Source organism: Conger conger, chromosome 8, assembly GCF_963514075.1.
Source record: "Conger conger chromosome 8, fConCon1.1, whole genome shotgun sequence".
Taxonomy (NCBI): Eukaryota; Metazoa; Chordata; class Actinopteri; order Anguilliformes; family Congridae; genus Conger; species Conger conger.
This window is the reverse complement of record NC_083767.1, coordinates 2,828,792-2,854,640: the sequence shown is the minus strand read 5'-3', so window position 1 is coordinate 2,854,640 and position 25,849 is coordinate 2,828,792. Positions and strand designations below refer to the sequence as shown.

The 25,849-nt window shown below is 48.4% G+C and overlaps 1 protein-coding gene across 3 annotated transcripts in view; it reads right to left on the bottom strand.

The window, feature by feature from the left end:
* Window positions 1-21,956, bottom strand: part of LOC133135686 (protein kinase C-binding protein NELL2-like) — a 92,743-nt gene extending 70,787 nt beyond the window's left edge. Inside the window, exons 1-5 of one of the 3 annotated variants that reach the window (XM_061252882.1) lie at window positions 21,390-21,956; window positions 20,886-21,014; window positions 8,384-8,534; window positions 4,931-5,104; window positions 3,691-3,787 (exon numbers count right to left, since the gene is read on the bottom strand). In XM_061252882.1, the coding sequence (XP_061108866.1) occupies window positions 3,691-3,787; window positions 4,931-5,104; window positions 8,384-8,534; window positions 20,886-21,014; window positions 21,390-21,444 (606 nt within the window). In that variant the 5' untranslated portion in view covers window positions 21,445-21,956. Of the gene's footprint in view, window positions 1-3,690; window positions 3,788-4,930; window positions 5,105-6,047; window positions 6,201-6,237; window positions 6,513-8,383; window positions 8,535-20,885; window positions 21,015-21,389 lie in introns of those variants that run through there. The other 2 variants (XM_061252883.1, XM_061252884.1) reach the window with 2 other exon arrangements.
* Window positions 21,957-25,849: the final 3,893 nt, after the last annotated feature.

Here is a 25,849-nt window from a genome sequence, read left to right as displayed (position 1 = left end):
CCCTCTCTCCCTCTCTCTCTCTCTCTCTCTCTCTCTCTCTCTCTCCCTCTCCTCTCTCCCTTCTCCCCTTTCCCCCTCTCCCCCCTCTCTCTCTCCCTCTCTATCCCTCTCTATCCCTCTCCTCTTTCCTTCTCTATCCCCCCTCTCTCCCTCTCTATCCCTCTCCCTCTCCCTCTCGCTCTCTCCCTCTCTCTCCCTCTCTATCCCTCTCCCTCTCGCTCTCTCCCTCTCTCTCCCTCTCCCTCTCTCTCCCTCTCTCTCCCTCTCTCTCTCTCTCTCTCTCCCTCTCCCTCTCCCTCTCTATCCCTCTCCTCTTTCCTTCTCTATCCCCCCTCTCTCCCTCTCTATCCCTCTCCCTCTCGCTCTCTCCCTCTCTCTCCCTCTCCCTCTCTCCCTCTCTCTCCCTCTCTATCCCTCTCTATCCCTCTCCCCCCCTCTCTCTCCCTCTCTCTCTCTCTATCCCTCTCTATCCCTCTCCCTCTCCCTCTCTATCCCTCTCTATCCCTCTCCCTCTCCCTCTCTCTCCCTCTCTCCCTCTCCCTCTCTCTCTCTCTCCCTCTCTATCCCTCTCCATCCCTCTCTCTCCCTCTCTCTCTCTCTCTCTCTATCCTCTCTATCCCTCTCCCTCTCCCTCTCCCTCTCCCTCCCTCTCTCTCCCTCTCCCTCTCCCTCTCCCTCTCCCTCTCCCTCTCCCTCTCCCTCTCCCTCTCTATCCCTCTCCCTCCCTCCCTCTCTCTCTCTCTCCCTCTCTCTCTCCCTCTCTCTCTCTCTCCCTCCCTCTTGGCTGATGTTCCTGGCCCCTCCCTCTCTGAGCGCATCTCTCACACGATTGGCTGATGTAAACACAGCTGTGGAACGGATACAGGAAGAGGAAATTGACAGAATTGGTCCTTTTTAAACCTTTTACATTATCACTAATCCCTCAGCATAAGAGCCTCTGTTACAGTGTTTAATGTTTTTAATTAATTAAATGCTCAATTGAAATGAAAACAAAAAGCTACTTAAAAAAATTAAATCTTGTGATGTTTTGATTTAAAAATGACTGAATATATAACTGATAAAACATAAAACCAGTCCCTTTTGCACTGAATTTCAGAATGCTCTGAAAGTTCGCTAACCTTGCTATTCTTGGAAGGTCAGTTTGTGTGACAGGAGTGGGTAAACCTGAGTCTGAGCAGAAGATAGCGCCGTGTTTTGCCCTGACTTTGTATCAGTACACATAATGAGGCCCCACAGACGCTGAGCAAGACGCAGTACGCATGAGCTGGCAGGGCGAGAGGAACGACCATGAAAAGAGCATTTCATTCTACACCGTTTCAGAATGAATAGGCAAGGCAACGGTACAGTCGAAATAGCTTTTGAATAAACTATGCTACATCTTCAGCAAAGCCAAATTTCTGTAGCAGCTGATTATGATTTCATTTCTAAGAGGTTACATATTTTGTCTTGAATGGGTAATTGCAGCAGAGATGAAGGATGCAGAGTGTGAGTTTTGACAGACGGCACTGAAATCTGCGCCACATCTTTTCAATGCTTTCAATAAAAGGCCACCATTTTGAGCTTTGAGCACAGCTACATCCCTCAGCGGGCCAGAGTGAAAACGCAGGTAACGACATCATGACTCTGCTCTCAGAAACACGGCCGTGCACATGCCCACACTACCACACATGCTGGAGCTACAGACCCCTCCCCTCTGAACTGCACACTCTACATCCTACACAGACTCACCCCTCCCCTCTGAACTGCACACTCTACATCCAACACAGACTCACCCCCCTCCCCTCTGAACTGCACACTCTACATCCTGGAGCTACAGACTCATCCCCCGCCCCTCTCCTCTGAACTGCACACTCTACATCCTGGAGCTACAGATTCATCCCCCTCTCCTCTCCTGTCCTGTCCTCTGAACTGCACACTCTACATCCATCCATGTGGACTTTTTACTTGACCTGTGGGTTTAATACCTGAACTGCTACCATCTCAGCCAGCAGATTTCTCCCCATCAGGGAGTTTTTTCTCGCCACTGTTTGAGGGCTTCTCTCTCAATAGGGAGTCGTTTACCTCGTGTGCTATTTGGGCACTCGGGGCTGATATTTCCCATGTTTCTTCCCTTCTGTAAAGTGTCTTTGTGACAGTCTACTGTGAAAAGCGTTATACAAATAAAATTGTCAGTACGAGGGGTCATTCTCCTGATCACTCCCACTTTTGTCTGACTCACACATTTCTCCTTTCCTGTGTCAGATGATTCTGTATATTTAGTTTTGCATTTGCTATTTCCACCCATTTTCTTTGGTGAAAAGAAAGCATTGTTTGGTTCCAGCAGTCCAAACAGAGCGATCTCCGCCTCAAATCCACAAGCGCTAAAAGCTCACACTGACAGAGCGATGCTCAACACAATGATGTCCAAATAAAAGGTAGCCTTTAGAACAGTGTCTGTTTCCAAGAGCAATTTAAATCCCGACCATGGAGTCTATTAAAAACAGTCATATAAACATAAATCTGTTCAGGAAACATTAAGGTAAGAAAAGAACAACAAAATAAGATAAATACAAAGGTATAATGAAGACGAAAGGCCAGTAGTCTGGAGTGATATTCATTGGGCTGTTCCTGAAGGCTTAAATCTCCCACCCCAACACGCAGTCTGCAGTGATATTCATTGGGCTGTTCCTGAAGGCTTAAATCTCCCACCCCAACACGCAGTCTGGAGTGATATTCATTGGGCTGTTCCTGAAGGCTTAAATCTCCCACCCCAACACGCAGTCTGGAGTGATATTCATTGGGCTGTTCCTGAAGGCTTAAATCTCCCACCCCAACACGCAGTCTGGAGTGATATTCATTGGGCTGTTCCTGAAGGCTTAAATCTCCCACCCCAACACGCAGTCTGGAGAGATATTCATTGGGCTGTTCCTGAAGGCTTAAATCTCCCACCCCAACACGCAGTCTGGAGTGATATTCATTGGGCTGTTCCTGAAGGCTTAAATCTCCCACCCCAACACGCAGTCTGGAGTGATATTCATTGGGCTGTTCCTGAAGGCTTAAATCTCCCACCCCAACACGCAGTCTGGAGTGATATTCATTGGGCTGTTCCTGAAGGCTTAAATCTCCCACCCCAACACGCAGTCTGGAGTGATATTCATTGGGCTGTTCCTGAAGGCTTAAATCTCCCACCAACACATCACAGCTTCACCAGGGCTGTAGACAGTCAAACACAAAACTCATCATCTGATAGCCCAACCCGTCGCATTACCTTTCACTTCTTAACAGATTATAAGAAATGACTTCTGTCGTGCAGCATTGTGCATGATACACGGCTACAGCCCGTCCCTCTGAGCACTAAGCCCTGAATCTGTCTGTGCGGACGTAGAGGAGTCCCTACTCTAAATAAACCAAATTCCTCACGAAGCCACGGGCCTCTCCTTCTCCCCTAAATCTCCGCAGACATCAGTGTGTGGAGCGGATGGTGATTTACACCACCGACACCAGGCTGGTGTCCGTGAAACCCGCAGAGAGCTCAGCGCTCCAGACCGGCAGCCGGTGAGTGGGCAGTGATCATCGTCGAGAGGAACATTACAATAAAGAAACAAGTCCGCCATTTGGTGAGGACGGAAACTCTGAGCGGGGGCCAGCACACAGAATTTAAAGCTGTAAAAGCCTGACAGAACACTGCACTGTTACATAACCAGCTCCTACCTTAAAGTAGCCATGCGCGTTGTTTCTTTGTCCAAGCCAGAAGGACGTGTCTTTGGGAATATCCATCAGCGGCGTCTCTACCACTCTTTCATAAATTCTGAAAGATAATAATAATTCAATTCAATTCAATCCAATCCAGTTTTATTTGTATTTTACAGAACACTGTCACAAAGACATCATACCGGAAGCCCCAAAATAGCAAGTAGTTCAGGTAAAAAAAAAAAAAACTCCCTAGTGGTGAGAAAATCTGAGGAGGAACCGGGCTATAGAGGAGGAACCGGCTATAGAGGAGGAACCCGGCTACAGAGGAGGAACTCGGCTATAGAGGAGGAACCCGGCTACAGAGGAGGAACCGGCTACAGAGGAGGAACCCGGCTATAGAGGAGGAACCCGGCTATAGAGGAGGAACCCGGCTACAGAGGAGGAACCGGCTACAGAGGAGGAACCCGGCTACAGAGGAGGAACCCGGCTATAGAGGGGGGCCCATCCTCCGCTGGCCAGCAGGGTGTTATGGTAGATGGATAAAACAGAAATGTGTTCCATTATAAATCCATTATAAATCAAATGTATTGGACAGGTTACAGTTAGTATATTAACTGGAAAGGTAGGAAGTCAAAATGAAGGGGAAGTCCACTGAGCACTTTATTAGGAACACCTGTACACCTGCTTATTCATGCAATTATCTAATCAGCCAATCGTGTGGCAGCAGGGCAATGCATAAATAATTATGCAGATACGGGTCAGGAGCTTCAGTTAATGTTCACATTAACCATCAGAATGGGGAAAAAATGCGATCTAAGTGACTTTGACCGTGGAATGATAGTTTGTCCCAGACAGGGTGGTTTGAGCATCTCAGAAACTGCTGATCAGCAGGGAATTTCACACACAACAGTTCACAGAGAAGAATGGTGTGAAAAAGTAAAAACATTAAATGAGCAGCAGTTCTTTGGGCAGAAACTCTTTGTTAATGAGAGAAGTCAGAGGAGAAGGGCCAGACACGTCACAGCCGACAGGAAGGTGTCAGTAACACAAATAACTACCCAGTGGTGTGCAGAACAGCATCTCTGAACAGCGCATCGTAAAGTGGAGAGGCTTCAGCAGCAGAAGACTTAATAAGTCAAAAGCCTAATAAATCCCTAATAAAGTGCTCACTGGCAGTGCTTTACTTCAGGAATTTGCAGTAAAGTATTCAGACAGGTGTAAGTCATTCCTCCGGCCCCTAGGGGCAGTGTTGCAGTACCGGTTGCAGTCCACGTGCAGCAGGACGTGGGAGGCGCTGACGGCGATGGACACTTTGTGCCAGCGGCTGTCCGCCAGCGTGTAGGGGAACACCTCGCTGTGGGGCTGCTGGTCCCGCGCGCGGTAATGCAGTCTGATCTCATTCCGCTGACCACTGCTCTCCAGCTCCAGATACCTGAGGGGGGGGGAGAGAGGGGGAGAGAGAGAGGGAGAGGGAGAGGGATAGAGGGGGGAGGGGGAGAGAGAGAGGGGGGAGGGGGAGAGGGAGAGGGAGAGGGATAGAGGGAGAGGGAGAGGGAGAGGGAATGAGAGGTAGAGATGGAGGGAGAGGGAGCATGTGAGCACACGCAGCTAGATATTACATATCTAATCTAATATGATACATGAAACACGTATTTACAACCACCTTCTGAACACATTTGTTTTCTTAGGCCCTTCGGCACTTGCTAATGTTTTGGTTTCTGAGCGGCTAATTGCAATTCTTTAGAAGCATTCTATTTTTATTGAAATTAGCAATCAATATAATACTGTCCTTAACCAGACTGAACTAGCATTTTAGAGTGTAGCTTATACTTTATTAAATTTTAATGCTTAATGCTTTTGTTGTGGGCAGATTCTGGTGTTCAAAGGTAATTGCCATAAAGTAGAACATTTCTCTCCGAAAGTAAACATTCTGTAATGCACACTTAAGCAGAGTATAACAACACAAAGAGGCAGACCCTGCTAGGTTTTGAAACAGCTGGTAACTGGTTTACCAGTTCAGACCAGCCCGACATGGTTTAGCTCGTTGACCAGTTCAGACCAGCTCCCAACTTCACATGGTTTGAGCAACTCAGCTTTGTTTTGAAACAGTTGGGAGCTGGTTGACCAGCTACCAGCTCAGACGAGCTACCAGCGCTAGCTGGTTGACCAGATCATACCCAGCTGGACCAGCTTTATGACTTGCTTAATTTTCAAGATAGTCCAGCTGGCATAGCATGGGATCCATCAAGAGCCTCTCACACTATGTACTGGAACATAAACAAGAAGAACAAAGTCAGTCTGGCTCTGAGACTGGAGGAATTGTACTGAGACACTCAATTACAGATTAAAGACTGTACATTCGTCTATTAACTCACATCTACTGATGTCTGTTTACCAGGGCTGCAGATTCACGGCAAAGTGATGCCATCTAAAGTCATTTCACAAATCTCAATTACGACCCGCCAGGAACGGCGTAAACAGCGTGAGTCAGCTAACCAGCTAAAGAAAAAGCAATTAACCCACAAACAGAAGGTCTTTAAACTTAAGCAGCTCGCCTGTACACACATCAATCAGCTCGGTATTTAGCCCTCGGACGGAAATCGGGGATGCCGGGGTAGTGAAACGGTTTTTTTCACACGTCCGCTGTTTTTCTCATCCGATGAAAAAGGATTAGTTCCACTCTGTATCTCCTTTTCATTCTTTACATTTTATCAGCAAATGAACTGTTTTGGACGATCTCATTAATGAGAACAAAACACTGCAGACCTGCCGCTACGTTCCTGATTTATTTACATGTGAAAGGAAAGGAAAACGCATTGTGAGATTTTAAGTCGGGGGCGTCAAAACCCACTCGAGTCTCGAACACTTGTTGATCAACTCAGTCAATTATTCAGAGGGTCTTCAGAGGAACCTCAATCACGCGCAAATCAGTCGCGCTTCCGCCCAGATGGTTTGTGCCTCATAATTACACTCCAGTCGGGAAGTAAGCGCGAGGACAAGCTTAGTAATCAATTACCGAGCAGCCACTGGGAGTGAGAATGGACCAGGCATAACTCAGCGATGCTGAAGCGGCACATAAGTGAGGTGTTGTATTAATTCCATATCTACCCTTGTCTGAGGCTAAATTATATAAGAAGTAAATATGAGCAGTAATCTTTAGATCAACTCACTATTCTGAGTGACACTGCTGATTCCAGATTGCAATTCATGATTTTAAAAGGCACTTTACTAAGCCGAGCAGAACGCAGAGCCAGGAGAAAACACCCCATCTCCCAAACAAAAACGGGTGGTGGGGGGGTGAGTAACTTCCAGGTCAGCATGACAGCTAGCCCCCAGAAGCTTCGCTTGAAACAGACTGATGTTGCGTCATCCTCCAGATGAAAGCCCATGAGTGTGGTAGATATGACGCTGATGTCAGAATCACGTCGATACTGAGATCTGAGTCGAGTCGTCATGTTTGAGTTTTTCTTTTCTGCAGATTTTTGCTCCTCGGCCCTTGGCTTTGGCACCGCTCTACCTTTTGCGCACGCACTGTATATCTTTTTTAGAATTTTAACCGTGCTCCACGGAGTCAGCAGGATTTAATTACGACCCAAAGCTAGCCAGGAAGGTCTTGGCACCGAAAAATAAGGTATTAAAATTCACATCAATCTACGAGAAGCGTTTGAAGATCCCCGTGCCTCCATCGAACCCTCCGCAGGATGCAACGCGTGGCGGAGCTGTGGGAGTAAATTAAACAAACGGCTTCTCGCAGGAATGCTAAACAGTGGACTGGGCTCTTGATGAGAAGCCCTGCAGCCGGCCCTCTGTGTGCTTGTAAAACCGGTGATGAGTTGTGTTTCGTCGCGCCTGCAGTTGTACATCACTGGGAAAGGTGCGAAAGCGTTTACATCAGCATTATTCTCTGCGGAAAAGCCCTCCTTGTCTGTGCGTCTGGAACGGTCACCGTGGCTGCGTGGCAGGGCCCTGAAAGTGACTCCATTAACTCAGCTCTGCTGCTCTATATGCACCGCTAGTCCTTCTGAAGATGATTTATGGCTCAGACTCCCTCAGGTCAGTGCATTCACACTGTGGGATGCCATGGATACTGACCGCTGCCCGCCAGCCAACACCAGGGCTGGGGACCCCAGCACACCCTGCGGCTCTCCAGGACCAGGGCTGGGGACCCCAGCACACCCTGCGGCTCTAGGGCTGGGGACCCCAGCACACCCTGCGGCTCTCCAGGACCAGGGCTGGGGACCCCAGCACACCCTGCGGCTCTCCAGGACCAGGGCTGGGGACCCCAGCACACCCTGCGGCTCTAGGGCTGGGGACCCCAGCACACCCTGCGGCTCTCCAGGACCAGGGCTGGGGACCCCAGCACACCCTGCGGCTCTCCAGGATCAGGGCTGGGGACCCCAGCACACCCTGCGGCTCTCCAGGACCAGGGCTGGGGACCCCAGCCCACCCTGTGTTACATACCTGTGCTTGGTGCTGTGTTACATACCTGTGCTTGGTGCTGTGTTACATACCTGTGCTTGGTGCTGTGTTACATACCTGTGCTTGGTACTGTGTTACATACCTGTGCTTGGTGCTGTGTTACATACCTGTGCTTGGTACTGTGTTACATACCTGTGCTTGGTGCTGTGTTACATACCTGTGCTTGGTGCTGTGTTACATACCTGTGCTTGGTGCTGTGTTACATACCTGTGCTTGGTGCTGTGTTACATACCTGTGCTTGGCGCTGTGGATGGAGAAGATGACCCCGGAGTTCAGGCTCTCCTGCTTCAGGGTCACCAGGATGGTGAACTCACTCCTGTTCCGCAACTTCCGCACAATACGCTGGGCTGCATCGAAGGGAGCCCTGATGTTCCTCTCCGTGTCTATGAGGGAGGGAGAGGGGGAGGGAGGGAGAGAGAGAGGGGGGGGGAGAATGAGGGAGAGAGAGAGGGAGGGAGAGAGAGATGGGGAGAGGGAGAGGGAGAGGGAGAGGGAGAGGGAGGGAGAGAGAGGGGGAGGGAGAGGGAGAGGGGGAGGGAGGGAGAGAGGGGGAGAGGGAGAGAGGGAGGGAGAGAGAGAAGGAGAGAAAGAATCTGTAAAAATCTGTAATCTCTAAAAAAGCTGCAGTACATTGAGACAGAAGGGACAAGGTGAGCATAGGAGTAACCCACTATAGCAAATGGCATTAGGGCTCCTCTGTGCTCTAGGGGTTGAATGGCACTGTTGTTCATGAACATGTATACATAATAACATGCTTTTAGTGGAGATGCATTCTAGGTTCTCGGTCCTGGTGAGCGTTTCACGCTGTACTCTGAAGACCGTGTGTTTTCTGGGAGGGCTGGGACTGGGAAACTGAGAGAGGAAGCAGAGTGAGAGGATTCAGATCTCTGTGCTGCGTTTCCTTGCTTCAATTAAGACATCCGCGGCACTTTAATGGAACAATAAATAAATAAATTATGGAGATTCTCAGAAGCCGTCACATCAAAGTATTCGTTCTTCAGTGCAGCCAGTGATGCAGTGACACAGTTTCAAATTCAGGCAGCTGCCTTTTTTAAAACATCCCTGTTTCTGAGGTATAAACATCCCAGCTGTAGCAGGTGGAAACAGGAAGACCGGTTCCACTGCAGACAGAGATTAGCACAGGATCAACACAGCCTTACATTTGTAAGCGCTTATGTCAATGACCGACATAAGGATCTTGTGTCAGTTCACTTGGTATGGCAGGGTAATGTCACTTGCTGCATCAATGTTGACATAACACACCATATGCCTATTTGTGGTTCTTGACATAAGAGCTCATGAATGCTTATGAAGGAGTTATATAGCTCTTATGTAGGAGCCTTCAAAGAAACAGAAACAGGCTCCAGTGATTGGGGAAGTTTGAAGGCCCGGCCCCAGACTCCACCCACACCCACCCTCAGCCCTGTCTGTATTGCGGTACAGTCCTGACACAGGCTTTAAAGAATGATAATATTTCAATGGCAGGCACAGCATGCCATCCCACATGGTGGCATACCCCCCCCCCCCCCCCCCCAGACACATAGCATGAGTATATCTCCCACAGAAATACCCACAATGACCAAAGGCCCTCCTACAAACTTCTACTCAACTCAGAGTCTAGGTGCCATTTCATACAGTCACACATAATAAGCTTGTGATCCATGGATAGCTGAGAGTGAAGCCCACTCTACTGCACATCGCTGTTCCCTGTCTCTCTGTCTCTCTGTCTCCCTGTCTCTCTGTCTCTCTGTCTCTCTGTCTCCCTGTCTCTCTGTCTCTCTGTCTCCCTGTCTCTCTGTCTCTCTGTCTCCCTGTCTCTCTGTCTCTCTGTCTCCCTGTCTCTCTGTCTCTCTGTCTCTCTGTCTCTCGGGTAAACCGTGGCCTGGCTTCACCTCTCAAACTGAAGGGGTATTTTTACCTTCTCCGCTTTATCTGCAAGTAGAGAGAGTAGAAATAATATTTCAGTGTATATATCCGTGCTTCACTCTGACTTCACAGAGAAAAATAATTGGTCAAAAAAACTTGTTTCCGCAATCTCTCTCTCTGCTCTCGCAAGTATTTTTATGTTAAAAATTTCTGCCTTTGCTCTCAAATTTCTTTATTTTTCAAAGCGCTGACTCGTCATGTTGAAACCTGTCTGTTCTGCGTCTGTACTGCCGTGCTCATGTCTTTCACTGCGGCGGTTACGGCTCTCTGTGGGATCGGCTTTGATCACTGAACACGGCATGCATTAACGCAGCAACGGCTGAAAGCCCAACACGAGAACGCCGCGATCCATCCCAGACTGACGCTGCGTTTGTCTGATCCATCCCAGACTGACGCCGCGTTTGTCTGATCCATCCCAGACTGACGCCATGTCGGTCTGATCCATCCCAGACTGACGCTGCGTTTGTCTGATCCATCCCAGACTGACACCACGTGTTTGTCTGATCCATCCCAGACTGACGCTGCGTTTGTCTGATCCATCCCAGACTGACGCCGCGTTTGTCTGATCCATCCCAGACTGACACCACGTGTTTGTCTGATCCATCCCAGACTGACGCTGCGTTTGTCTGATCCATCCCAGACTGACGCCATGACGGTCTGATCCATCCCAGACTGACGCTGCGTTTGTCTGATCCATCCCAGACTGACGCTGCGTTAGTCTGATCCATCCCAGACTGACGCTGCGTTTGTCTGATCCATCCCAGACTGACGCTGCGTTTGTCTGATCCATCCCAGACTGACACTGCGTTTGTCTGATCCATCCCAGACTGACGCTGCGTTTGTCTGATCCATCCCAGACTGACGCTGCGTTTGTCTGATCCATCCCAGACTGACGCCTCGTTTGTCTGATCCATCCCAGACTGACACCACGTGTTTGTCTGATCCATCCCAGACTGACACCACGTGTTTGTCTGATCCATCCCAGACTGATGCTGCGTTTGTCTGATCCATCCCAGACTGACGCCGCGACGGTCTGATCCATCCCAGACTGACACCACGTGTTTGTCTGATCCATCCCAGACTGACACCACGTGTTTGTCTGATCCATCCCAGACTGACGCTGCGTTTGTCTGATCCATCCCAGACTGACGCCATGACGGTCTGATCCATCCCAGACAGACACCACGTTTGTCTGATCCATCCCAGACTGACGCCATGACGGTCTGATCCATCCCAGACTGACGCTGCGTTTGTCTGATCCATCCCAGACTGACGCTGCGTTAGTCTGATCCATCCCAGACTGACGCCTCGTTTGTCTGATCCATCCCAGACTGATGCTGCGTTTGTCTGATCCATCCCAGACTGACACTGCGTTTGTCTGATCCATCCCAGACTGACGCTGCGTTTGTCTGATCCATCCCAGACTGACGCTGCGTTTGTCTGATCCATCCCAGACTGACGCCTCGTTTGTCTGATCCATCCCAGACTGACACCACGTGTTTGTCTGATCCATCCCAGACTGACACCACGTGTTTGTCTGATCCATCCCAGACTGACACCACGTGTTTGTCTGATCCATCCCAGACTGATGCTGCGTTTGTCTGATCCATCCCAGACTGACGCCGCGACGGTCTGATCCATCCCAGACTGACACCACGTGTTTGTCTGATCCATCCCAGACTGACACCACGTGTTTGTCTGATCCATCCCAGACTGACGCTGCGTTTGTCTGATCCATCCCAGACTGACGCTGCGTTTGTCTGATCCATCCCAGACTGACGCTGCGTTTGTCTGATCCATCCCAGACTGACGCTGCGTTTGTCTGATCCATCCCAGACTGACGCTGCGTTTGTCTGATCCATCCCAGACTGACACCACGTTTGTCTGATCCATCCCAGACAGACACCACGTTTGTCTGATCCATCCCAGACTGCAGCAGACTCCACCGCTGTATTGACAGATACTGTGTGTTGTTTTTTTTCCGCAGGAGGTCAAGTGGTGCAGAAATGAATGTTTTTAAGCAGTGGGAGTAATTATGGTAATTAGGCCTGTCTCTGTGGCGTGATTAACCGCTCAAAGCTCTGCAGTCCTCCCCACACATTCACAGGTTTTGTCTGTGGTGCTACAGAGCTATGAATGTGAACGCCACTTTACATTACATTACAGTTATTTAGCTGACACTTTTATCCAAAGCAACTTACAGTTGATTAGACTACACAGGGGCCAATCCTCCCTAGAGCAAAGTGGGGTTAAGGGCCTTGCTCAAGGGCCCAACAGCTGTGCAGATCTTATTGTGATTGCACCAGGGTTTGAACCACAAACCTTCTGGGTCCCAGTCAAGCACCTTAGCCACTAGGCTACAGGCACCTTAGCCACTAGGAACAAAGCATTAACAGATACCAGACCATGGGGCCCATCCACACACTGTCACAGAGCCTAAACAGATCCCAGCCCATGGGGCCCATCCACACACTGGAACAGGGCCTTAACAGATACCAGACCATGGGGCCCATCCACACACTGGAGCAGAGCCTTAACAGATACCAGACCATGGGGCCCATCCACACACTGGAACAGAGCCTTAACAGATACCAGACCATGGGGCACATCCACACACTGGAGCAGAGCCTTAACAGATACCAGACCATGGGGCCCATCCACACACTGGAACAGAGCCTTAACAGATACCAGACCAGCCGACCACATAATATTCTTAATGGTAATTTTCTTCACCATCAACACCATCTGATGTACACAACTTATGTACTGCAATAACTGCTGTGTATCACTGCCTTGTTCTACCCTCACAGTGGATAATGAATTCACAAACACGCATTCAGATCAATCTTGGAACCGGAAGAAGAAAGAAGGATTTTAATAAGTACATTTAAAATGCAACACACTGGAGCAGAGATCAGACAGACCATTGTCATTGGAGGGAAATGGAGGCAAGGACAGCAGACGGCCTGTTTAATCTCCTCCTGAGGACACACAGTTTGGTCTCACAGCGGCTGACGTGGATTAGCGCCCTGCTCAGCGCCGCCTTGTCTCATCTGCGTGAGGCCTGATCTTTACAGAGAACAGCCACGTGAGATACCAGGCAGAAATGGGTTTCAGTCAATAATCTGGGGCAGGAAAAGACAAAACCTGTGTGTACCATGTTACCTGGTCATCAACAACAAAAAGGATTATGCCTCTAGCTGGAATATTTCTAATTTAGATAGCAGATGGAGGTCCTCTCTACAATGGCCCAGCAATTATGAACATGGACGAGGTGAGAAGTAACCTTAAAAGACAGAAACTGATAAAATGGTTGTCACCTTGCTTCTCTCTCTCTCTCTCTCTCTCTCTCTCTCTCTCTCTCTCTCTCACACACACACACACACACACACAGACACTCACTTCCAATATCGCCCACCATTTTTATTAAATATTAAAAAAAGAATAAAAAATAAAAAAAGGTATATTTTATGAGCACTGCTGTGTGCTGTTGTATTTTATGGTTTCGATTGTTTTTCACGGCTGAGAACGGGAAAAGAAAGATGCATTGATTTACTCATTGATTTGTGAGTAAAATTAGAGAGTGTTCCCCGTCTGGAGCCGGATGTCTGCAGCCTGCCCCGCTCCCATCCCGTGTGACTGAGGGGAGCCCAGGGGGTGCAGCCAGGCGTTTGGGGACGTCCCGTGCTCCACCGCAGACCGGCTTACATTACATTAGCGGTGCAGTTTTTCAGCCGGCGCTTTTATCCAAAGTGACTTACAGTTGATTAGACTATGCAGACTGGAGAACCTGCAGGAGACTAAACCGACCCTGAGAAACGGCAACACTTCCGACGCTAAACTGCGTCTGCTCCTAATGAGGTGAGAATCCTGCCCCAGCTTCAATTGTGCTGCACAAAAAATTGGTGCGAAAGCCAAAATGACATCTGAAAGTAATTATTTCACCGCCTGGCTGCAGTAAGAAAATAATAACTCTGGCCTGGAAAGATAATGCAAACAGAGACAGGACTACACGACTACTCGAAAGTAAATACCCACTTATTTTTAAGCGTTATTGAGAAATGCACAGCATGGAATTAAGTTCAGTACTCTCAGCAGCCATAATATTGGGATTCGTTTTTTGCTGTTTTAGTCAAAGCAGATTATCATTTTAAACAGATGTGCCTTCTGCAGACTATTACTGGGCTCAGCTAGCACAGTAAAGGGCAGCGTAGCATTATGGGTAGGGAGCTGGGTCCAGAGCTCTGGGGTTGCGGGTTTTGTTCCCGGGGTGAGACAAAGCCACGACTGCCTTGAGCGAGTCACACAAGCGCAGGGTGAGCAGGATAACCCCGTTTCTCAGCTGCGTATTCATCAATGTGCAGGAGCGGATTGGAAACCCCAGGGGGCTTATGCTAGAGCCTGACCTGATGTGTAACTCCTACATAAGTGTAGGGTAACCAGACAATGGCCTGTTTATTCTGGGATAACCCCATACTTCAGCCTCTCTTTTGAGAAATTGCGTTTAATAGAAAAAGAAAAAGGCTTTGCACACCAGAAAAGCTCCACATATTTATATCTTCTATTTCCACATGGGGATTACAAACATATTTTATCTTCAGAGTGATAAGGACTCCTTCCCCGGACTTCACAGGGACCAGTGTGGAGTAAGGAGCTCAGAGCGGAACGCGGTTAGAGCAACAGGGGAAACTGACGCGTCCACTTCTACGATGTCTGCCTCAGAGAGCTTTTTGCATCATATTTTATTTTCACATGGGAATTAAACACAGTGGTTTCAGCCTACAGCTTCATCAGTGTGCGTAAAACGTGACTGCAATCCGGCCTGCTTCTCATACCCTTTAACCAGTACGAACAGGCGTTTGTCTCTTCTCATGAAATCGTGATTTGTGCCGTAGTTATGTATATCAATGGGCTGTCTGACTAATTGCAGTTACTGTGCTGTAGGTTCTCACTGCAGTGTACGCACAGTGATCCCGTGAATCTGCTCACCCTACATAGGCCAACAGCTCCAGTAAACAGAGCCAGCTGTGGGAACGGACTGTATGTGGAGCTGTAATCTGCGTACATCGCCCTAGATAAGGTCTGCAGCACGCTGACACGCAGAGGAAATGAGCCCTCTGTTAAAGGGAAAGTGTAGTTCAGAGGTCAGAGGTCAGGGATTACATTATTGGCATTTTGGCAGACGCCCTTATCCAGAGCGACGTACAATTGATTGGACTAAGCAGGAGACAATCCTCCCCTGGAGCGGTGCAGGGTTAAGGGCCTTGCTCACGGGCCCAACGGCTGTGCGGATCTTATTGTGGCTACACCGGGATTAGAACCACATTGTGTGTCCCAGTCATTTACCTTAACCACTACGCTACAGGCCGCCCATCACATGCATGAGGTCAGAGTGCTCACATATGTCAGGCTCGTGATAAAACACCACATTCAAATACTCACCTGTTTTAACAGTAATAGCATGAAGCTTTGCAAGCAAGAAATATTGCCTTGTATTAACTCCCATATTAGCCAATCAGGTGAAGATACTATGCTCCTCAGGTCCTGGAGAGCCGCAGGGTCTGCTGGTTCTTATTCTCACCCGGTAATCACCAGCCACTCAGAACCCCAGAGCCCAGGTGAGCTCAGGTAACTGCCTAATCAGCCACTTTAATTGACCAATTAAGTGCAGAGAGAGAGAGAGCGGCAGCCGACCCTGCGGCTCTCTGTGGCCAGGGCTGAGGAGCCCTGCTGTACGTTGATTAAATTCCTGTTCAAAATGAACAGCTCACACGTTTGTTGTTGGAAATGTAGCCTACATTTCAGTTGAATTTCCACTTAATGTCGAGATGGTAAACACTGGCAACGAGCTGACTAAATGCCACCTTTCATGCTTCCCCTTCATTCAGCTTTTAATTTGAAAAGTGACGCCCGTACTACGGCAGTGGAGGCCATCTTGACTCCAGCGATCCTCTCCCCCACAGCGTAGAGCCGTTCCACAGGAGACATTTACACACGTCCTCTCCCCCGCAGCGCAGAGCCGTTCCACAGGAGACATTTACACACGTCCTCTCCCCCACAGCGTAGAGCCGTTCCACAGGAGACATTTACACACGTCCTCTCCCTCACAGCGTAGAGCCGTTCCACAGGAGACATTTACACACGTCCTCTCCCCCACAGCGTAGAGCCGTTCCACAGGAGACATTTACACACGTCCTCTCCCCCACAGCGCAGAGCCGTTCCACAGGAGACATTTACACACGTCCTCTCCCCCACAGCGTAGAGCCGTTCCACAGGAGACATTTACACACGTCCTCTCCCTCACAGCGTAGAGCCGTTCCACAGGAGACATTTACACACGTCCTCTCCCCCACAGCGCAGAGCCGTTCCACAGGAGACATTTACACACGTCCTCTCCCCCACAGCGTAGAGCCGTTCCACAGGAGACATTTACACACGTCCTCTCCCCCACAGCGTAGAGCCGTTCCACAGGAGACATTTACACACGTCCTCTCCCTCACAGCGTAGAGCCGTTCCACAGGAGACATTTACACACGTCCTCTCCCCCACAGCGTAGAGCCGTTCCACAGGAGACATTTACACACGTCCTCTCCCCCACAGCGTAGAGCCGTTCCACAGGAGACATTTACACACGTCCTCTCCCCCACAGCGTAGAGCCGTTCCACAGGAGACATTTACACACGTCCTCTCCCCCACAGCGTAGAGCCGTTCCACAGGAGACATTTACACACGTCCTCTCCCCCACAGCGTAGAGCCGTTCCACACGAGACATTTACACACGTCCTCTCCCTCACAGCGTAGAGCCGTTCCACACGAGACATTTACACACGTCCTCTCCCCCACAGCGTAGAGCCGTTCCACAGGAGACATTTACACACGTCCTCTCCCCCACAGCGTAGAGCCGTTCCACAGGAGACATTTACACACGTCCTCTCCCCCACAGCGTAGAGCCGTTCCACTGGAGACATTTACACACGTCCTCTCCCTCACAGCGTAGAGCCGTTCCACAGGAGACATTTACACACGTCCTCTCCCCCACAGCGTAGAGCCGTTCCACAGGAGACATTTACACACGTCCTCTCCCCCACAGCGTAGAGCCGTTCCACACGAGACATTTACACACGTCCTCTCCCCCACAGCGTAGAGCCGTTCCACAGGAGACATTTACACACGTCCTCTCCCTCACAGCGTAGAGCCGTTCCACACGAGACATTTACACACGTCCTCTCCCCCACAGCGTAGAGCCGTTCCACAGGAGACATTTACACACGTCCTCTCCCTCACAGCGTAGAGCCGTTCCACACGAGACATTTACACACGTCCTCTCCCCCACAGCGTAGAGCCGTTCCACAGGAGACATTTACACACGTCCTCTCCCCCACAGCGTAGAGCCGTTCCACAGGAGACATTTGGGCAGCCCATCTGTACACGTCCTGTACACCACAGAGGCTAATGCAGCATGAGGCCAAGCAACAGCGTTACTGTGACGACGCAGAACAGCGATCATCAAATCACGGTCCTCCAGGGCTGAGAACGACTGGTCTTCCGCCCTGTCTTTACCTGGGAGTCAGGTGTGTTCACCCTCTCTTTACCTGGGAGTCAGGTGTGTTCACCCTCCCTTTACCTGGGAGTCAGGAGTGTTCACCCTCCCTTTACCTGGGAGTCAGGTGTGTTCACCCTCCCTTTACCTGGGAGTCAGGTGTGTTCACCCTCCCTTTACCTGGGAGTCAGGTGTGTTCACCCTCCCTTTACCTGGGAGTCAGGTGTGTTCACCCTCTCTTTACCTGGGAGTCAGGTGTGACCACCCTCCCTTTACCTGGGAGTCAGGTGTGTTCACCCTCCCTTTACCTGGGAGTCAGGTGTGTTCACCCTCCCTTTACCTGGGAGTCAGGTGTGTTCACCCTCCCTTTACCTGGGAGTCAGGTGTGTTCACCCTCTCTTTACCTGGGAGTCAGGTGTGTTCACCCTCCCTTTACCTGGGAGTCAGGTGTGTTCACCCTCCCTTTACCTGGGAGTCAGGTGTGTTCACCCTCCCTTTACCTGGGAGTCAGGTGTGTTCACCCTCCCTTTACCTGGGAGTCAGGTGTGTTCACCCTCCCTTTACCTGGGAGTCACGGGCGAAGACAGCCTGGCCAGTAGCCAGAAAACCAGGGCTAGATTGGGATTTGATGGCCAGATTTCACGATCATTGATTTTTTGGCTGCCTTTGTTATCAAAGAGTCTGAACAGAGAAGGCCCGAACAGGAATGCGTGACTAACTGTGTCCCCTCCCTAAGGCTGGCCAGGTAGGGTAGGGGTGGGTAACTAGTCCTGGTGGGGTCGGTAACTAGTCCTGGAGGGCCGGTGTGGATACAGGATCAACTCTACTCCTGGAGGGCCGGTGTGTATGCAGGATTCTACTGCCACAAGTTACCCTGTTCATTAGTTACCCAGGCCCAATCAGCCAATTAGCCATATGCACCATGACAGATTCACTCGTAAAACTAGACCACAATAAAATGCCAGGAGACAAGAACATTTATCAGCTGCTGTTTATATCACAGAATGGGGCTAGAAATGACAGACCATGTAAATGACTGGGCTAATTTAATAATTAAGAGCAGACGTCGGTCTGAAATCCAGAAACAGATACAGCCCGCCTTGCCCATCCCTGCGGTATGGCCTCACCTGTGACAGGTGAGCTCGGATCAGTCGCAAAGGATGCACGAGGCCGTCCACACAAAGACGAGACCCCGAGAGCATCCTTACTAACGTGCGTGAGTTCTTAATAAAAAAAAAGATTCCCATGAAATAAAATAAAAAAACGCATACATGCATGCATAATCCTGACGGATTTCACTAACACCCCCCTCCAGCAACGAACAGGGGATCCTGCTGTGTGTGAACTGACTTTTCTTTTTGTTTTGTTATATTTTTAAAAGCTATGGCTGCTCCACCTGCCCCAATTAGCTGAGACTGATGTATTCAGGACCGCTGTAGCCTTATCGCGCTCGTCCCTGTGGCCTCCTCGTTAATACCATTCTATGTGGTCCTAGCGGATCTCTGTCGATGAATTCCGCCAAACGCAGAGAGCTCTCTCTCTCTCTCCCGTGGGAACGGTCCGGAGAATCACTCAGCATTTAATTTATCAACTCCCGGACCGGCCATGCTGCCCCCGTTATTACAGCCGCCCATCTTACATCAAACCCCGGCAGCTGCTCGCTGGCGTTACTCCGACAGAACGGCCAGCGGCTGGCAGCCCGGAGCAGGAGAAACAGGCGGGGGAAACACAGCACCGCGAGGCTCCCCGCGAGTGAGCGATGTCAGACGACGCAGTCATAAATACCGTCGCGGAATCTCCCTGATAATTGAATGCGCTTACATTCCGCTGAAAGGTAATCCGCCGTGGCGACAGCGGGGAGATAAAAGAGCACCTTCCAGTCCCAGAGATGAAACGCGAGCTGAGGTAGCCAATGCGATTATAACACCGTCGTCTTTTCAAGAGAAAAATATATTCCTGTAATCCTTTGGCCCGGGGAAGCACACCGAAGTTGACGGTTGCTCTTCCGTGTAGGAAGACTAAACAGAACCCTATGGGCACTAAACACGGATTATTTCATGTCACCAGTCATGCGACTTTTCAGGTGATCTTGAGGTTTTTAACAAGATTTAACAAGATCTAAAAACAAGAGCTGTTTGATTACAAATGCAACAGAAAACAACTAATACTCCAAATTACAATTAGCAGACCTCTTTATCCAGAGCGAAGCACACAGATTAATTTTTTTGTTTACAGTATTTTACAGTAAATGGTAAATGGTTGGCATTTATATAGCGCCTTTATCCAAAGCGCTGTACAATTGATGGTTCTCATTCACCCATTCATATACACACTCACACACCGACGGCGATTGGCTGCCATGCAAGGCGCCGACCAGCTCGTCAGGAGCATTTGGGGGTTAGGTGTCTTGCTCAGGGACACTTCGACACAGCCTGGGCGGGGGAAGGACCGGCAACCCTCCGACTGCCAGACGACTGCTCTTACTGCCTGAGCCATGTCGCCACTGTATTTTACAGTAGTAATTCAGGTTGAGTATCTTGCTCAGGGGTCCAACAGCAGTGCCTCTATTGTGTATCGAAACCACAACCACCGCGTCACAACGCCAATTCCCACACCATTATACTGTACAATGGAATACACTCGTGCCACCCATACTCAATATGTCATGCCATGTTACAGCACTGCGTGCTACACAATCTCAAACCGCACGAAGTTGTTCAGTTGCGCTGCCATCTTCAAAAAGAGGGAGGGGGCACTGACCCCGAGGGAGGGACCCCGCTGACAGGCCCAAAAACACCTCTTCCAGCCGCGAGACGCACTTCAGACACCGTCAAAAAGCCCCCCCCCCCTCTACACACGCGCACGCACATACACCTTTAGCAGCCATATCCGCAAGGCAAAAGCTACTGAGCGGCCTGAATTAATGCTGTTTTCACTGCGTGTCACTCCACGTCTGTTAGGTAATTAATTCTAGGTGCAGATTTAAATAATCCAATCACAGCCAGTGAATCGTTGTTCCAGAGCATTTGTTTCAGTACAAATGTTTAGTTTTAGAGCAAACACGGTCAATTATTGTAGTGTTGCGCTAACAAAAAAAAAAAAATTCTCAGTGGTTGTTTGAGTGTTCCATTTACACTGCTTTAAATCCCACACATTTTTTAGACTGGCAGCCAAGCAATTTAGCACCCATTTTAGAAAAAGCGTTTTAGATTAAAGTAAATTGTTATTGAGGCTACTGGTTTTTAAACGCCACTTGGACCAGTCTTACCTTGGAACAGAAAGGCTCTGCTCTCGTTGTGGAATCCATGGACTTGAGAAACTCCAGGAAACGACTCCCCGAGCTTAATTTCATCGAAAACGTTGATGCGCAAAGTGGGGTCAACCCCAAAACCTGCAACTTTACAGCACAAACACAGACACACACACATCCGGACAATATTATCTGCAATCATTTTGATTGACTGCAGATGAATTAATTGTCTTGGAGAAATTCTAATGAGTTTTTCGACCAAAATCAGATAATAGAACGCAATGATACATCTAACGGTATCATATTCTAATATTACCAGAAATCCATTTACACACACATTTATGCACGTTATATACTTTTATATGATTATATTCGTTTTTTAATCACACTAGAGACTCAGTAATGCTACTGGGGAAATGTCATTACATCATTTGAACGTATATAAATAATTAGTTTGTGAGGAAATCGTGATGCATGATTATAACCGCACAGACACCCACATAAAGATTCCCGTGGTCCTACCTGAAAAGATGCAAAATATGCCGAGCAAAAAACAAAAGCTTAATAATCCCATCATGAATACAAAAGCAAATTAGTCCATGTTTCTCTGTGCACTTTCAAAATATAGATGATATTTCAGTGAAGCGGATCACATAAGCGAGACCTGTCACACCAGCGAAGTATTAAGCATCCCCGGATATTTGACACACCATCATTTCAGCTTGAAACGCCAACTCAAGCAGAAAAAGGGGCAAAGACAATATATTCCATCCGGTCTGGCTCAGTAAAGACAGAAGGCATCCGCTCCGTCCCCGTTAAAGCGAGGCGCGCCGGTTTGGAGTATATTCCCGTTCTCGGTTCCCAAGGTTGAGGAAAGCGTCGTGAGGCGCGGTGAGTACGCGGTCCGGCCCCCTTGTGGACTTCACTGGCAAATCAGCTCCAACGGCGTGTGCGTGGTTTCACTGGGGACTTCACGGAGGCGAGGAGGAAACCAGCGCTAAAGATCTGTCCCGACTAACGCCGCAACAATAGCAGCCAACCCAAATAATGACGCGTGACGTGTTCTGGGGGGACACATTTATATTGACGTTAGAATTAAGGCCATTCTACGCGCTGTATCTTGTTGTCCATTTTATAAAAACTCTTGAACTTGACCGGCTGTGCCTCCCAGACAAACTGTGATGTTTAACGATAGGAAAAAAAAGAAAGAAAACAAAAACAAAAACCTGCGAGAACAGCACCTCCGCCTCCTTCCGTCAATTAAGTGCCTCCTGGCTGCTTTAATCTGTCCCTCCGCTGTGCACATTTAGATCATGACTCTCTTAGCAATAAAAAACATTACCCTTATAACACGCCGCCAATTATCTATGGAACCTGCTTATATAACATTAAGCAGGTTCTTAAGCGAGTATTACCTGTATGTTTATAGAGATGCGATTACAGTTCAGCTCACATTCATATATTACTCACGGTGAGACAGACTTCACTGACAAATGAAGCGCTCCACGTTAGTTTATGATAATTTCTTACCCTCTTTAATTACATTACATATCAAAGGAAATACTGCAGAAATTGTTTTGGAACAAGCGCTCAAATATTATGCACGTTATGACACTTTATATTGTTATGTTCTCAGAATTCACCGCATCTCTTTGCCTATACGCATGTCTCTCAGGGAGAGGAAAAAAAATCACATTCAATGACACGACATGAAAGAGCAAGCCAAGGTCTGCGCCTGATTGACCAGCCCACAGTCATTCAATTCACTTCAGCCCTGTTTGTACAGCGCTTTTCACTGAGGACAGAACACTGAGCTCTACCTTCGCACAAATGAATAAATCAATGTGTTGAAAGAGGAGAAAACCTATTCTCACCCTGCAAATCATTTTCTCTCTTCTACCTGATGGCTCTGAAATGGGGGACAGCCGCTCGAGAGCCAGACCATGTCAGAGGCCATGTCAGCATGAATGTGTCTGTTTTTAAACCTCTGAATGCAGAATGCAGGCTCAGCCCAGTCTAAACCAAGGGCATTTCAAGTGTTTCTGAGTCTTGAGTTCCCCGGCTCACAGACTCAGGTACAGACCCCAGGTACAGACTCCAGGTACAGACTTAGGAACAGACTCAGGTACAGACCCCAGGTACAGACCCCGGCACACTTTTATTAGCTGGGCTGAAGCTGAAGCTGGTATTTTTCATTTATTTGTTTGTTTGCATTTTTAATATTTATTTAAGTATTTATTTGTTTACTGACAGGACACATCTTGCCCTTTTCAGCTTTTTCCCATTAATATTTTATTTTTTCTGTTTGTAATCACGCCTCACAGCAAGGAGGTCCTGGGTTCGAATCCCCGTCGGCCGGGGCCTCTCTGTGCGGAGTTTGCATGTTCTCCCCGTGTCTGCGTGGGTTTCCTCCAGGTACTCCGGTTTCCTCCCACAGTCCAAAGACATGCACGTTAGGCTGATTGGAGAGTCTAAATTGCCCGTAGGTATGAGTGTGTGAGTGAATGGTGTGTGTGCCCTGCGATAGACTTGCAACCTGTCCAGGGTGTACACACCCTGCGACCCTGATCAGGATAAGCAGGTTCAGATAATGGATGGATGGATGGATGTTTGTAATCAAACAATTCACATATGGTCAAAGTGCAGATTCTCAGCTTTTATTAAACAGTATTTTAATTTGTAGTAATTGCAGTCATTTTTATACATATATCTGGCAGCAGCATGGTGGTTTGAGGCTCATTTGATACCCTGGAGCCTTGATGACTTAAGGCCATTCAGCCAACAAATGTGTTCCATACTGTTTCAGCATAATCTAGTCCCACCCCCTCAATTCCCCCATTGCAATGGTCATGCAACCAAATACAAAACATGACTATTTTATTGTACTTCTCTGGAACATTGAAATGGTGGGGGGGTCATATAAAAAGTACTGTAATTGCTGCATAGTGAAACCAAAGTGCATAAAAACATGAATAAAAAGAAATTAGAAATAAAAGTGGGGAATCTGCACTTTGACCACACATATTTTATACAAACCATGTACCAGTGTTCCCTGTATACATGTTATATCTAAACCATGTACCAGTGTTCCCTGTATACATGTTATATCTAAACCATGTACCAGTGTTCCCTGTATACATGTTATATCTAAACCATGTACCAGTGTTCCCTGTATACATGTTATATCTAAACCATGTACCAGTGTTCCCTGTATACATGTTATATCTAAACCATGTACCAGTGTTCCCTATATACATGTTATATCAAAATCCAAACTATTGCTCAACCTTTTCAATTTCACTTTCCAATAATGTAATCCGTTAACTGTGCCAGTTAGTCTAGTGCCATTTCTCTCTCTATTATCCATATACAAATACACACTTAAATATCTCTCTCTATTATCCATGTACAAATACACACATAAATAAAACAGCAGTGTTTGAATTCAGAAAGTGGCCGCACTGGCAGGTAAAGGGTTAACAGAGACACAGCTGCCTGTTTGTGTCACAGGACCGTGTGTTACCTGCTGTCTGATGAATATTCATTATTCATGCTGAAGACTGCAAGTCATTGGCATTCTGCTGGGCTCTCCACCAATCAACTCGCTCGGGTTGTTCTACATCTCCTCCTGTAGGGAGCAGTGTCTCTGACCTTCAGTGACCTTTCTGTGTCTCTACTCATCCTCCCACAATCCCTCTCTTCCTCATCGTACACACACACACACCCACACTCACATACTCACACACACACACACACCCACACTCACACACACACACCCACACTCACACACACACACCCACACTCACTCACATACGCACACACACACACACCCACACTCACACTCACATACGCACACACACACACACCCACACTCACATACACACACACACACACACACCCACACTCACATACGCACATACGTGTGTGTGTGCATGCTTGCATGCGTGTGCGTGTGTGTGCGTGCATATGTGTGTGTGTGTGTGTGTGTGCGTGCTTGCATGCGTGTGCGCACGTGTGTGTGTGTGTGTGTGTGTGTGTGTGTGTGTGTGTGTGTGTGTGTGTGAATATGTGAACAGCAAGCTTGTCTCTCTGACCTGGAGAATACTCAGTTCAATTATTTTTAAAATCCTGTATGGCTGCCATTTCCGTCTCATCCTGGACTCTGCTGTGTTCAGGAAGACTGGCCGGCTCATTACAGTGCCAAGGCAGCAGGAGCGCGATCGCACAGCCAACTCCCAGGCTGCGAACGAGCAGCGCTTTCCTGCACAACCAGGGCGTCAACAGCAACAGCCATTTTATTTTATCAACTGTAATACAATTCATGCGAGAGCGGCCATTTTACTTGGCTATAGCGCCTTAATGAAACACCAGTAGAGCTGTCCCAAGCCGTCGAGGCCAGGGGTGAGCAACCCTATCCCAAAACGCCCGGTGTGGGTGCTGGTTTTTCTTTCAGTACTATAAAGACAGAATACCTAAACCCAATTAAATTAAATAATGAATCATGGTCTTAATTCAAGACCTTGAGGGGTAGAACCAGGTGCTGGGCTGAAACAAGAATCTGCACCCACACCGGCCCATTTCAGATAAGGCTGGTCACCCCTAATTTAGGTCATTCGGTTTTTATTAAAATATGGATTTATCAATCGATTGGATTGGTTGATTTTTTAATTTCAGCTCTATGACAATACACGGAAGTATGGCGGCCCACCCATGTGGGCTGAACAGACACAGGAACAATAACATATCATTAAATTATTAAGTACATAATAAATAAGCAAAAATATGACATATTAATAGAACAGTATAATGTGCCATAATTTTAGGAGAGGTGTGGCTGGCCAACACTGTTGGAACACCTTGTTGCCATAGATACGTCTAATTTACCGCCCCCATTTTTTTTAAGCTTTCAGCCCACAGGTGTACATGTGAGGTCCAGGTTTCCTGTGGGGAGAGAGGAGGATTCTGGGAGTTTGAGTATTTGT